This window comes from Ursus arctos, unplaced genomic scaffold, assembly GCF_023065955.2.
Source record: "Ursus arctos isolate Adak ecotype North America unplaced genomic scaffold, UrsArc2.0 scaffold_15, whole genome shotgun sequence".
NCBI lineage: Eukaryota > Metazoa > Chordata > Mammalia > Carnivora > Ursidae > Ursus > Ursus arctos.
In genome coordinates this window covers 10,925,001-10,937,859 of record NW_026622819.1, presented here as the reverse complement: position 1 = coordinate 10,937,859, position 12,859 = coordinate 10,925,001, and the positions used below count along the sequence as shown (strand labels likewise).

Here is a 12,859-nt window from a genome sequence, read left to right as displayed (position 1 = left end):
CCAGAAAAATCAGCTACCCATGATGAAACACACCCTGTTTCCAGAGCACTTCACCCCTATGCCTTTGCAGCAAGTGCTGCCTCGTGTGGAATTTATCAGTGTGTGCATTTGTCTTCCCTACTGGGCAATAAGCTCTGTGAGCATGGAGAATTCATTCACCTCAGTAGTCACAGGATGGAGAATAGGCACACTTGCGATATTTGATAAATAGGTTTGGAATTTAACCCAGTCCCTGGTGTGGCCCTAAACAACCTTTGCTGCTTCATCTCCTGATATTTCTGTACCTAATGCTGAAGTTCCCCCTCTATAGGGATACCTCACGCCTTTTGTTAACTTGAGACTTCCTGCATCCAATTTCCTCCTCTTAAAATGTAGCTCACCTTCTGCCTGCCGTGCCCCCTTCTTTTATGAGAGACTTCAAGTTATCTTTCAAGATCCAGATCACACTCCAGCTCCACACTTAAGACTTGTCTCCAGCAGCACTGTTTCCTTCGCTACCATTCTTACCTGTTTCCACATTCACCATGGAATGTGCATCCCCACGTTTCTGTTAATAGGTCCCTCTCCTCTGCTAGCATGTGAGCACTTGTGGGGCAGGATGGGCATTATTAATTTTTAAAATATTTGCTAAAGGAATTGAAAAATGAATACTTCTATCTCAAAATCTATATAGAGTAAGACCAAAGAGTCCCATTTGAAGGTCTTACTTGATTGTGTTTTCTCATTTAATTTCTGTTTGCAATTAGATTATGAGTTTTTGGGTCTCTTTAAACCCTTCTACTTGTTTGTTCATGTCTACGTTCATTTGTTGTATATGGTTTAAGCGTTTGCCATGTGCTAGAAACTGGGAATGGAAGATCTTAATATAAGACCGAGGCATAGTTTCAGGAAAAGATGTTGGGTGAAGGTTCCCAGTACCTAATTAATCAACAGCAATTATTTAAACCCTTAATATATTCACCAACACCAATGAAAGGAAATGGTTATGACAAAAGCCATATTTTTTGAAAAATGTTAACCAAGGGAAGACACAGAAGATTCTAGTGTGGCTTTTGGTAGCTCCTTACCTGCCTTATCTGTGCCTCTTGAAGGAATACCAGGGAAATAATTTGAATAGATATTGGCAAAATCATTCTTCCAGTACTGTTCCTCCCCTGCCTATCACAACTGTGGAGAGAATCATGTGGACAGAGTGAGGAGGAGTCTGGAAAGACAGGTCTGTCCCCCACCCATTCCACAGGCCCTCAGGTCCACAACAGAGACAAGAAAATCCTCTCCATTTCCCAGGCTCACACTAAATTGAGGGGAATAATCTAAAAGCCAAAAGTAGTTCCAACATTTTGTTATACCTTGATAAGAAGAAAACAAGAGTAGTCCCAACAGGAGTAAAGTATAGCCCCTGCCAGAAGAGGTCATCCTGAGAAAGGATGTTTAGCAATACACTGGCAAGATACAGAGACCGGGTCACCCCGGGAAGCTTCCACCAGCCACAGAGAAGTGACCCTTCTAAGCCCTGTCTCACTCTCTGTCATTAGTCTACAGAAAAGTGGGTATCACAGCAATTCCCTAGGCTCAAACTGCAGTTAGGAGGAAAAGAGAAATAGTTATCATGTATGGAGTATGGAGAAGAAAGCATTAAGGAGAATCCTACACTGATCCCCTCTAGGTGGGGGTTGGAAGCTGGGTGGTAGAAGCAGTTCATCAACAACAATAAAGCTAAAGAAACAGGGACTTCTACCATGAGGGGGACTTGAACTAGTCTGGGACTACTGACTGGCCCACCCATAATCACTTCTTGGTTGATTCTTTTCGTCTCCCCATCTGTGCCAAATAATAGGAGGGTGTTTATGCTTGTTCTTTTTCTCCTCCTCCTCTTCTTCTTTTTAAAAATTCCATAATCTGTGCCACATTTTGGGAATTTTCTTCATTTCGATTTTAACTCTCTCATTTTTCAAAAGTAGAGGATATTCTAATCAACTGTGTGTTCTGTATTCCAAGGATACAGATTGTCTTGAAATTTCAGTCTCTTTCCTGTCCCACTGCATTAGGTTGGGAAATTAAAAGGAAACCTCCAAGTCCTCTTTATTTCTTTCCTTTAAAACCCAGAGCAGGCACAGGGGTGGCTTGGGCTGACTTTTCCGTACTGGTCTCCTCTAGTTTCCCAAAGGCACTCCCCAACGCATATCCTGTCTAGTGCTCTTCAAGCACCATTCTTTTTCAGAAATGTCCTCCTTCTTTCAGCCAGTATATCTCCATGATGATCCTGAGACACTTACGTCTTCCCAAATGCTTGTAGTGGAAAAAATGGAATATTTGCATATTGAGCAATGATATGTGCCTTCTGTATTCCACATTCTAGATCTCACGTGTCATTGGCACGCCCCAGGGAAATGCCCTCCTGGTCGGAGTGGGCGGATCAGGAAAGCAGAGCCTGACAAGGTTGGCTTCGTTCATTGCTGGCTATGCTTCCTTCCAGATCACTCTGACAAGGTAACACACTTTCGCTTTAATTAACCTGAAATGGATTTTGATAGCAGGTTTTCAGAGGCCACTTGAACTTAAGAATGCATTTTTCTTATACGTAAGGAATCAGTCATTTTTCTTCCTAAATGTTGACTTATCATTGTCCCTTTTCAACCTTTATTATAGATCATGAAATTTTCACATTAATAATTTGCTTTTGAAGTATTTCAGCCTTGTATTATAGGAATAGCTGCCTTCCTGTTTTCATGTTATGCATGACATGAGTATTATGTATATCCCTCTTGGTGTATTTCAGAAGAAATTTATCCCTACTAAATGTTAATTCAGATTTCAAGAATGTTAATAAACTAGAAAAGTAGATGAAAAATTTATATTAATTCACTCCTTCATACATTTAGAAACAGTTATCGAACACCAGCTATGTGTCAGGGATTGGCTAGGTCCTGGGGAGTTCATGGTGAGCAACATAAACCTGGCTTGTGTCATCACAGAACTTCTAATAGTCAAAGGGGTCAGACAGCAGGCAATTCATTCAGGAAGGTATTATATGTAGGTACTGTCTACTAGAAGAAAATAAATGAAGACCGAACAGCTCCTGTTGTAACCTGAGGGAGGGACTCCTGACCTAGTCTGGGGGATGATCTGAAAAGGTTTCCTGGGGGAAAAGATGTTGAAACTGAGATCTGAGTATGAATAGGAATTAGAGAAGAGGCGAGGTGAAGAGTGTTCCAGGCTAAACAGTCAACACACGTGAAGTCACACTGAGGCCCTGGAAGAAGTTAAATATGGCGGGTTGTGCAGCCTGAGATAGAAGTGGGAAAGGAATAGAAATGGAGGCCTTTGAAGGTATGATAAGGAAGTTGGACTTCATCCTAGAGCAACAGGAAACCATTAATGAGTTACCGCTAAGGAAGGCCTGTGGGTTTGTATGTACAGTAAATGGATGGAAGGAGCTAATCGGGAATAGTTATAAGGCTGTCTCAGGGATCTAGGCAAGGGATGGCGTGTCAGGGTGGGAACAGTGAGAATGGAGAAAAAAGGAGACTCAGGATCCCTGGAAAGTTGAACTTTTGGACTTGGTCCATCCTAGTTCTGGTTTGGAAAGCTGGCCGACTAATGCATACACTCATCAAGGTAGGGAACCCCGGGAGGGCCGTCCTTGGTCCTATGTGTGCAATGCAGGCGAAACTAGAAAGTGAGGAGTCAGCATGGAGAGATAAGCAGGGGTGATTCAGAGGGCCTAAACAGAATTTCAGGATTAACCAAGATGAGAGGCAAGAGGCCAGTTTGGGAAGTCTAGTTGGGCTGAGAATTATTAGAAGTTAACCTGTAGGTGAGGGAGCAGTACGTCTTGCTTGTTGGCCATGCTCTAGAGCTGTGGCTTGGCCCAGCTGGACAAAGCATCCCTCCAGCTCTTCCTGATGGAGACCCATAGATACCTGCTAGGACAGCGATTGAGAATTATTAATGCTGGGTTTAAGATCCAGGTATTCGAGTTGTCATGTTTTCATTTGGTCCGAATTACAGACTTCTGCTTGGAGAATAAATTCAAAAGGTTGCTATTTGTTTTCATGTACTAGGAGAGAGAGAAATAATTCTACCTTGTGTAGAACTCTTCTAGTTTGTGGATAGCAGCAGAATTAGGTAAAAGGTAACCTATACAGGAGAGACTGGATTCTGAGATTTTTGTTCCTAATATTTATATAAATCCTTATAGTTTTCAAAGCACTTTTATATGCATAGGCGAGTTTGGTCTTCAAAGGAACTTTATTGGTTAGCAGGGCATATAATAATATTAGCCTATTATAGCTGAGACTCAGAGCCTATCACTTGGCAGAAATCCCAGATCTGCCTGGGAATTGACCACAGTATTTCTGGTTTCTGGTCACGGCGCCCCAAGAGGGCACCATTTGAATTAAGGCATCTTCCTCAGCCTATATAATTAAGACTTGAAATGATTTAATTTAGATTAATTTACGAGGTATCTTCTAAAATACCTATTAGAGGGGTGCCTGGGTGGCTCAGTTGGTTAAGCGTCTGCCTTCAGCTCAAGTCATGATCCCAGGTGGTAGGATAGAGTCCTGCATTGGGTTCCTTGCTCAGCAGGGAGCCTGCTTCTGCCTGCTCTGCCTGCCATTCTCCCTGCTTGTGTTCTCTATCTCTCTAACAACAACAACAACAAAAAAAACAATTGCAGGAGGCTACATAGTAAACATTCCAATCTTTTGTATTAGCCTTACCAACAGATATTTTTAAAATGAAACATACCCATTCAGGTGACATTTAGTTGTGGTAAAAATGATATTTTGGTTTCAGGTTGACCTTTCACTCTAGATTTTTATTTTGCATGTAAAAAGTTAATTATAATAGTTAATGAAATGTGGAGTTTAAAAACCAGTTTCATATTTGCAGGTAAATATGATGTTACTTGACTTGATGTTAACTAGACTTATTGTGGTGATCATTTTGCAATATATACAAGTATGGAAATATTATGTTGTGTACCTGAAACTAAGATAATGTTACATGTCAGTTATGCCTCAATAGAAAAAATAGCTCTTAACTTTTGTGAATGGTGAAGTACTCAATATTTTACCAAGATGTACCTCTATTACTCTTAAAGGAATAGTTATTAGAAAATGAAAGAAATTTTTTAAAAATCAATTTCATCTTTGTAAGGAAATATAATGAACTCGTAACATTCACATACAATAAAATTCTTATCTGAAGAAACAACATCAGTATTTCTTTTGATTAACCAAATGGCATAAAACATTGTTATAAGGATCTTTCCTTCCCATCAGAAGAGTTTTGCTAACGACACAATGACAATATCTCTTTAGATCCTACAACACATCAAATCTGGTGGAAGACTTGAAGATTTTGTATAGAACGGCGGGGCAGCAAGGCAAAGGAATCACTTTCATCTTTACAGACAATGAGATTAAGGATGAGTCATTTTTGGAATATATGAACAATGTTTTATCATCAGGTGAGGTAAGAGCTCATTTATCTTCATGCATTTTGACTTTTCAGATTCCTTCCAACTTTAGAGCTATTTCCTTCCATTAGAGTTTTTGAGTGAATGCTGTTATTGGGGATTAGGATATCAGTAGGAAGAAGTGCTTTTTCTATTGGACTTTAGAGAATAAAACAGCTGATTGGATTTTCAGTATGTCCATTTACCCCCTTTAAAGAGCTATGACTTTGCAGTTAATAATAGAATCATTTGCATATCATTTGTGTATTTAAAATATGGGGTATCTTATCTTGAAGACTTTGGTTAACTTTTTTTTTATAGGAGGCGCAAACGCTTTTTATTTTGTTGTAGTCCCAATAGTTTATTTTTGCTTTTGTTTCCCTTGCCTGAGAAGACACACCTAGAAAAAATGCTTCTACTGCCAGTGTTAGAGTAATTACTGCCTATGTTTTCTTCTAGGAGTTTTATGGTTTCAGGTCTTCCATTTAGGTCTTTAATCCATTTTTAGTTTATTTTTGTGTATGGTATGAGATAGTGGTCCACTTTCATTCTTTTGCATGTAGCTGTCCATTTTTTTCAGCACCATTTATTGAAGAGACAGTCTTTTCCCCACCATATATTCTCGATTCCTTTGTTGTAGATTAATTGAACATGTAAGTGTAGGTTTATTTCTGTGCTCTCTGTTTTGTTCTATTGATCTGTAGGTCTGTTTCTGTGTCAGTACCATACTGGTTTGATTATGGTAGCTCTGTAGTATATCTTAAAATATGGGGATTGTGATATGTCCAGCTTGTTCTTCTTTTTCAAGATTGCTTTGGTTATTTGGGGTCTTTTGTGGTTCTATACAAATTTTAGGAGTATTTGTTCTAGTTCTGTGATGAACATTGTTGGTATTTTGATAGGGATTGCATTGAATCTGTACATAGTGTTGGGAAGGATGGACATTTTAACAATATTAATTCTTTTAACCTATGAGCATGGAATAGCTTTCCATTTGTTTGCGTCATGAAGACTTTGGTTAATTTTCTCAAGTTGAGTTTAAGAACACAAAAGGAGGAAAGATATCATATGTATTGTGCTATATATTTTGATCTCTTTTCACATGCCTGTACTGAATTTGAATGTCTGCACTTCTTTTGAAGGTCTCCAACCTATTTGCTCGTGATGAAATTGATGAAATTAATAGTGATCTCCTATCAGTCATGAAGAAAGAATATCCCAGGCACCCTCCTACCAATGAGAACCTGCATGACTACTTCATGAGTCGGGTCCGACAGAACCTTCACATCGTGCTCTGCTTTTCACCTGTGGGGGAGAAATTTCGAAATCGAGCGTTGAAGTTCCCTGCCCTTATTTCAGGATGCACTATTGACTGGTTCAGCCGATGGCCTAAGGATGCCTTAGTTGCTGGTTAGTGTGGTGGAAACTTTGTCGGAATTTTTGGTTAACTGTGTGTGTGTGTATGTGTGTGTGTGTGTGTGTGTGTGTGTGTGTATTTACATTCTGTGCTGTTTGTTATCTCTGTCCTGGATTGAACCCAAAGTTGCTTTGTCCAATATTTAAGGATTTTTGCAAGATGGTGCTCTTTCACCAAAGGTGCAAAAATTAGGTAGCTAATTTTTCCCAGAGTGTGGTTATCAGACACTGGTCTTCAGTCTTGTTCCCTTGGGTTAATTTCCAGTGATTCTAGTGTTTTCAGGGATGCTGGAAGGCTTTGTCTCAGTTGGATACCCAGACGTGTTCCAAGATATCTCAGGAAGGCACTGAGGTTTTAACTACTTTAATAGCAATTGTGTTCTTTTCAAAGTGGGTTGGTCAACCTCAGAGTAGTTAAAGGCGAATGTCTCTAGGACATTTTGTTCTTGTGGCTGCAGTGCTAGACATCAAAGAAGAAGACTTTACCCAGCAATGCTCTGCTGGCTCCTGTCCTTGGAAAGGGACATTCGAGTGCTCTATGACTTGGGTCCTTGGCTGCTTCCAGCTCTGTCCGCGATCATCCATCCTGTGGAACATGAATGCCTCTCTCACTCTAAATGAAATTGAACATAGATGTAGTGAGGAGATGTTAGAGATCATTTAGTTTATGGTTTTTCAGCTTTGGTGAGATATTTCAAATGGAAGGGATGTTTAGGTGTCACCATGACCGATTGTATCAGACCCTCAGGGGGCGTCCTGGTTCACGGCAGTGGTTTTCAAACTTTTTGTCTGATTATGTGTTAATAATAATTAAGAAGAGTCCCATTTCTCAGTAAAACCCTGCAGGTGGCTCTAATAGATAAAACAACAAAAAGTAGAGGTGAGGAAGGGTTCTGGAGCCTGCCCTCTCAGCCCACATCTGTGCCACATCCACATCTGGCTCTCCAGTTCCGTGGAACCTGATGTGAGAACAACCGATTAGCCCATCTCCTGCCCTTTATAGATGGAGACACTGGGACCAGTGAAGCTGAGGGAATTGTCAGAGATGTAAGAAGCCATTAGGATCAGTACTGGGGCCAGAACCCAGGTTTATTACGTAAATGTGTCTATTCTTATCCATTGGAGGAAACATTCTGTTTTCTACGTACTGCTGTTGACAATAATGGTGTTCCAATCTGTGGCTTTTAAACACAGAATATTTTAACATATTTGAAATACACATGTACAGTTTTCTCTTTTGTCTTATAAGGTTTGAGAAAAGGCTGGCGATTTATAGTTTTAAGTCCTATTAAAATGTGAATACAACTAAGGGTAAAATTTTAAAATTCCTTGAAGTGGGGTCTAAATGCAGAGCACAAAATGCCGGAATTTCAGAGCCATATTAAAGTTAACTATGAAATATGATAATTAGTGTGGAAGTACTTTGTGGCGTATCATGTAAGGTATTATTATGAACAATAAAATAATTTTGGTGACAAACATTGTAATATACCATAATTAAGGTGATTTCATTTAAATACAGAACCCTTCCTGCTAGGTCTCTATTTCAATCATCTATTACAAGACAAAGGCCTTATTGAGCTTTCCTTTGTTAATGTCTCACAAATCCACTGCTTTCTTTTAAATCTCATTGTATCAACCCAAGCCAGGATGACATGGAGGTCAGGGAGACTTTCATTTCTGTATCCTTGTTTCCTAACAAGTATCCTGACTTTCACGGGTGCATCTCCCTTTTTGTTTACTGAGAACGTATTGTTTGAGCTCCATGCCATTTCCGGAGCCAGGCATTGGGCAGGGCAAGGCTGACTCCTTTCTTCACTCCAATCTTCTTCCCAGGCAAGCTTATCGTCAGCCTCCTGGGTGATAGGCTCCATCAGCTTTTCTCTCCAGTCTAGCCTGTCCTTTGGCTTGAAATCTGTGCACTTGGCTGGCTGCCTGCTTGATACATTCTCATGGGGGTTTCACAGACTGCAACTCCAAGTGTTGACACTGAACTTCCTCTCCTCTGGTCCTTCCTCCTGGAAGTCCCGCCATCATCCACACAATCAGAGAGCTTTGTCTTGAACACCTGGGCCTCCTGCAGCTCTCATGTCTGCTTGATCACCAAGTCTCATTGACCCTACCTTTTAAACATTGGGGGACTATATCCAGCGCTTTCCCTCTCACAGATGTCCTAGGCCGAGCTGTCATTGTCCCTCACTTGGAGAACCCAAATAGCTTTCTGATGACCTCGCCTCCTGTTTCAGCTGTCTGCCATCCATCTCACATTGTTGACAGAAGAATGATGAAAACACAAACCCAACCACCTGCTTTCTACTTAGAACCTTCTATGACCTCCCCTTGCTCCTGGGAAAAAGGCCATGGTCTCTAGCCTGGTCTTCCAGGCTAGGAACAGTGGCCCTGTCTACCTCCCCAGCTTCCCCTGAGGTTGCCTTTTTTTCCTACTCAGTTCTTCTTGATCCTTAACAGGCTGCTTTTTCTTCCCATGCGATGCCCTCCTCCTCCATCTGACCAGCACCCTCCTCCCTTTGTTTGGATGATGCTGGCTCAGTCAAACATCCTTTCCTCAGGGGGCCATCCCGTTTCCCTTTCTCCCCATGAATCCTGTTCCCATGTTAGCACTTCCTAACACTCTGTGGTCTTCTGCCCTGGAACTAACCACAGTTTGCAGTGTAGATACTTTGTTGTGTGTATATTTGATTAGTGCTGATTTGTCCTGCTCGACTCAAAAGTCCATGAGGTCAAGGACTACCTGTCTTTCATTCACACTCTTGGCAGCTCCCAGAGTCTGATGGTTTTAGTGTTGAATGAATGAGTCAGTCTGTCAAAATTCATCATCCTTCTCTAGTACAGCCGTGACTTACTTCCAGTCTTCTCTAGCCAAACACAAACCTTCCCTTTCTCCCCCCCCCAGATATATCCCTTTTGTTTGTTCTCTGAACATATATATATATATATTCTTTTTTTTTTTTTGAGAGAGAGAGAGAAAGAGAGAGAAAACTCAGTGGGGAGGGGCAGAGGGAGAGTGAGAATTTTAAGCAGGCTTCACGCCCAGTGCAGAGCCTGATGCAGGGCTCCATCTTACAACCCTGAGATCATGACCGGAGCCAAAATCAAGAGCTGGGAACTTAACTGACTGAACAACCCTGGTGCCCCTGAAAATGCTTTTCTTCCATCTCCTTTATTTATCTAAGTTCCAAAACTTAATCAGAACTCATCACACCTTCACTATTTCTTCGTTTACTTAAGAATATTTAGTTTCCCACCCCCTTTCGTGGACCTCCTATATCTACAGTACCTATACTTTATATCATGCACCTGGGTATTGAACTGTTCTTAAATCTTTGATAACCTGTAATCTTTTGTGGTTATGTCTCCAGTCTAGTCTGGTAAGTGTTTACTGTGCTAGTCACAGTAGTGGATAAAATAATTATAAGATATGAGACATAGCTCCTTTATGCAATAAATATAAAATCTATACACCTAACATTAACCTGGAACATGGCTTATGTTATTTTGAAAGAATACCATCTGTGGGTATTGGAAATACTTAATAGACTTAGGGATTTAAGTTTTACTTATTGTTTTTGGAAAATTAGCAACAATGTTTCTAGAACCAACCTGATTTAAGTTGTCTCCAGGGTGCTGATTCTAAATTAAATTATTATCTTCAGGCACATCAGTAAGGAAATACACAATTTTGTTTGTGTTAGTATATTTCATTTAGACTATACTGAATATTTCCCATAAAAGTATTAAATTATTGAATATATATAACTAATATTATTAATTAATAATTTATAATTTAAGATAGATTTTAATTTTGTTTTTAAGCCAGCTTATTGAGGTATGAGTTAAATACAAAATGCTATATATAATTAAAATATGCAACTTGATGAATTTTGAAGTAAGTATACACGCATGGGACCATTATCATAATTTATGTCATTAACATATCCATTACCTCCAAAAGTTTCCTCTTGACTTCTTTAATTATCATTGTTATTATGTTATTATCATGTTATTATTTTGTGATAACACAATGTAAGATCTCATAGCTAATTTTAAGTATACAAACAGTATTGTTAGCTATAGGCATCTTGCTGTACAGTAGACCTCTAGGACTTACTCATTTTGTATAACCGAGACTTTGTACTTTTTGACTTTTTGACTGAGAGGACAGGGAAATGGTACCCCCTCCACTTAGTCCCTGGCAATCAGAGTTCTGTTTTCTGCTTCTATGAGTCTGACAATTTCAGATTCCTCCTGTAAGTGGTGTCGTGTAGTATTTGCCCTTCTGAGTCTAGCTTATATCACTTAGCATAATGCCCTCCAGATTCATCCACGTTGTTGCAAATGTCAGGATTTCCATCTTTTTTTTAAGCTTGAATAATATTCCATTGCATGTATATCCATTTATACATCAACAAACATTTAAGTTTTTTCCAGTGAACATGGGAGCGCAGATATCTCTTTGAGATAGTGATTATTATTTCCTTTGGATACGTGCCTGGAAGTGAGATTGTTGGATCGTATCTATTTTTTGTTTTATTTTTTATTTTTATTTATTTATTTTTTTTAGATTTTATTTATTTTGAGAGAGAAGGACAGAGAGAGCACACGCGAGCAGGGGAGGGACAGAGACAGAGGGAGAAGGAGAGAGAATTTCGAGCAGACTCCATGCTGAGCACAGAGCCCCACACAGGGCTTGACCCCACAACTGTGAGATGGTGACCTGAGCTAAAATCAGGAGTCAGATGTTTAATCCACTGAGCCACCCAGGTGCCCCACCTATTTTTTTTTTTTTTAAGATTTATTTATTTATTTGGGAGAGGGTGGGGAGGAGCAGAGAGAGGGAGAGAGAAACTCCAGCAGACTCTGTGCTGGTGTGGCGCTGATGCGGGGCTCCTTCTCATGACCCTGAGATCATGACCTGAGCCAGAACCAAGTCGGATGCTAACCGACTGCACCACCCAGGCATCTCTCTATTTTTAATTTTTTGAGGCACCTCCACGCTGTTTTCCGTAGTCGCTCCACCAGTTTGCATTCCCACTAATGGGTACACTTGGGTTCCCTTTTCTCCACACCCTTGCCAACACTTGTTATCTTTTGGGTTTTTTTGTTTGTTTTTGATAACAGTCATCCTCACTGGGTGAGGTGGTATCTCACTGTAATTTTGATTTGCATCTCCCTGATGATTAGTGACCTTAAGCACTTTTTCATATACCTGTTGGCCATTTGTATGTCTTCTCTGGAGAAGTCTCTTTTCAGTTCCTTCACCCATTTTAATCAGGTTACTTGGTTTTTTGCTATTGAGTGGTAGGAGTTCTTTATTTTGCATATTAACTCTTTATCAGAGGTATGGTTTGCAAATATTTTCTCGACATTCCACAAGTTACTTATTCATTTGTTAATTGCTTCCTTTGCCATGCAGAAGATTTTTTTAGTTTGATGTAGTCCCACTTTGTTTTTGCTTTTGTTGCCTATGTTTTGGTGTCATATCCAAAAATCATTGCCAAGATCAATGTCAAGGAGTTTACCCATCAGGTTTTTTTTCTAGGAGTTTTACGGTTTTCAGGTCTTACGTTTAGGTCTTTAATCTATTTTGAGTTGATTTTTGTATATGGTGTTAGACAAGGGTCCAATTTCATTCTTTTGCATATAGAAAACCAGGTTTCCCAGCACCATTTATTAAAGAGACTATCCTTTCCCCGTTGTGTGTATTCTTTCTTGGCAGCCTTGTTAAAAATCAGTTGTCCACATCTGTATGGGTTTCTTTCTGGGCTTTCTTCTGTTCCATTGGTCTATAGGTCTATTTCTAATGCCAATATCATACTATTTTGATTAGTGTAACCTTGTAAGATATTTTGAAGTCAGGAAATGTGATGCCTCCAGCTTTGTTCTTGCTCAAAATTGTTTTGGCTATTTGGGGTTTTCTGTTCCATAAGAATTTTAGGATTGTTTTCTATATTTCTGTAA

At 39.8% G+C, this 12,859-nt stretch overlaps 1 protein-coding gene across 1 annotated transcript in view; it reads left to right on the top strand.

Annotated features, from left to right (window-relative positions):
* Positions 1 to 12,859, top strand: part of DNAH5 (dynein axonemal heavy chain 5) — a 253,231-nt gene that overhangs the window by 173,058 nt on the left and 67,314 nt on the right. Inside the window, exons 53-55 of the mRNA XM_057312162.1 lie at positions 2,360 to 2,490; positions 5,328 to 5,481; positions 6,607 to 6,874. Coding sequence (XP_057168145.1) covers positions 2,360 to 2,490; positions 5,328 to 5,481; positions 6,607 to 6,874 — 553 coding nt within the window. The remainder of the gene's footprint in view (positions 1 to 2,359; positions 2,491 to 5,327; positions 5,482 to 6,606; positions 6,875 to 12,859) is intronic.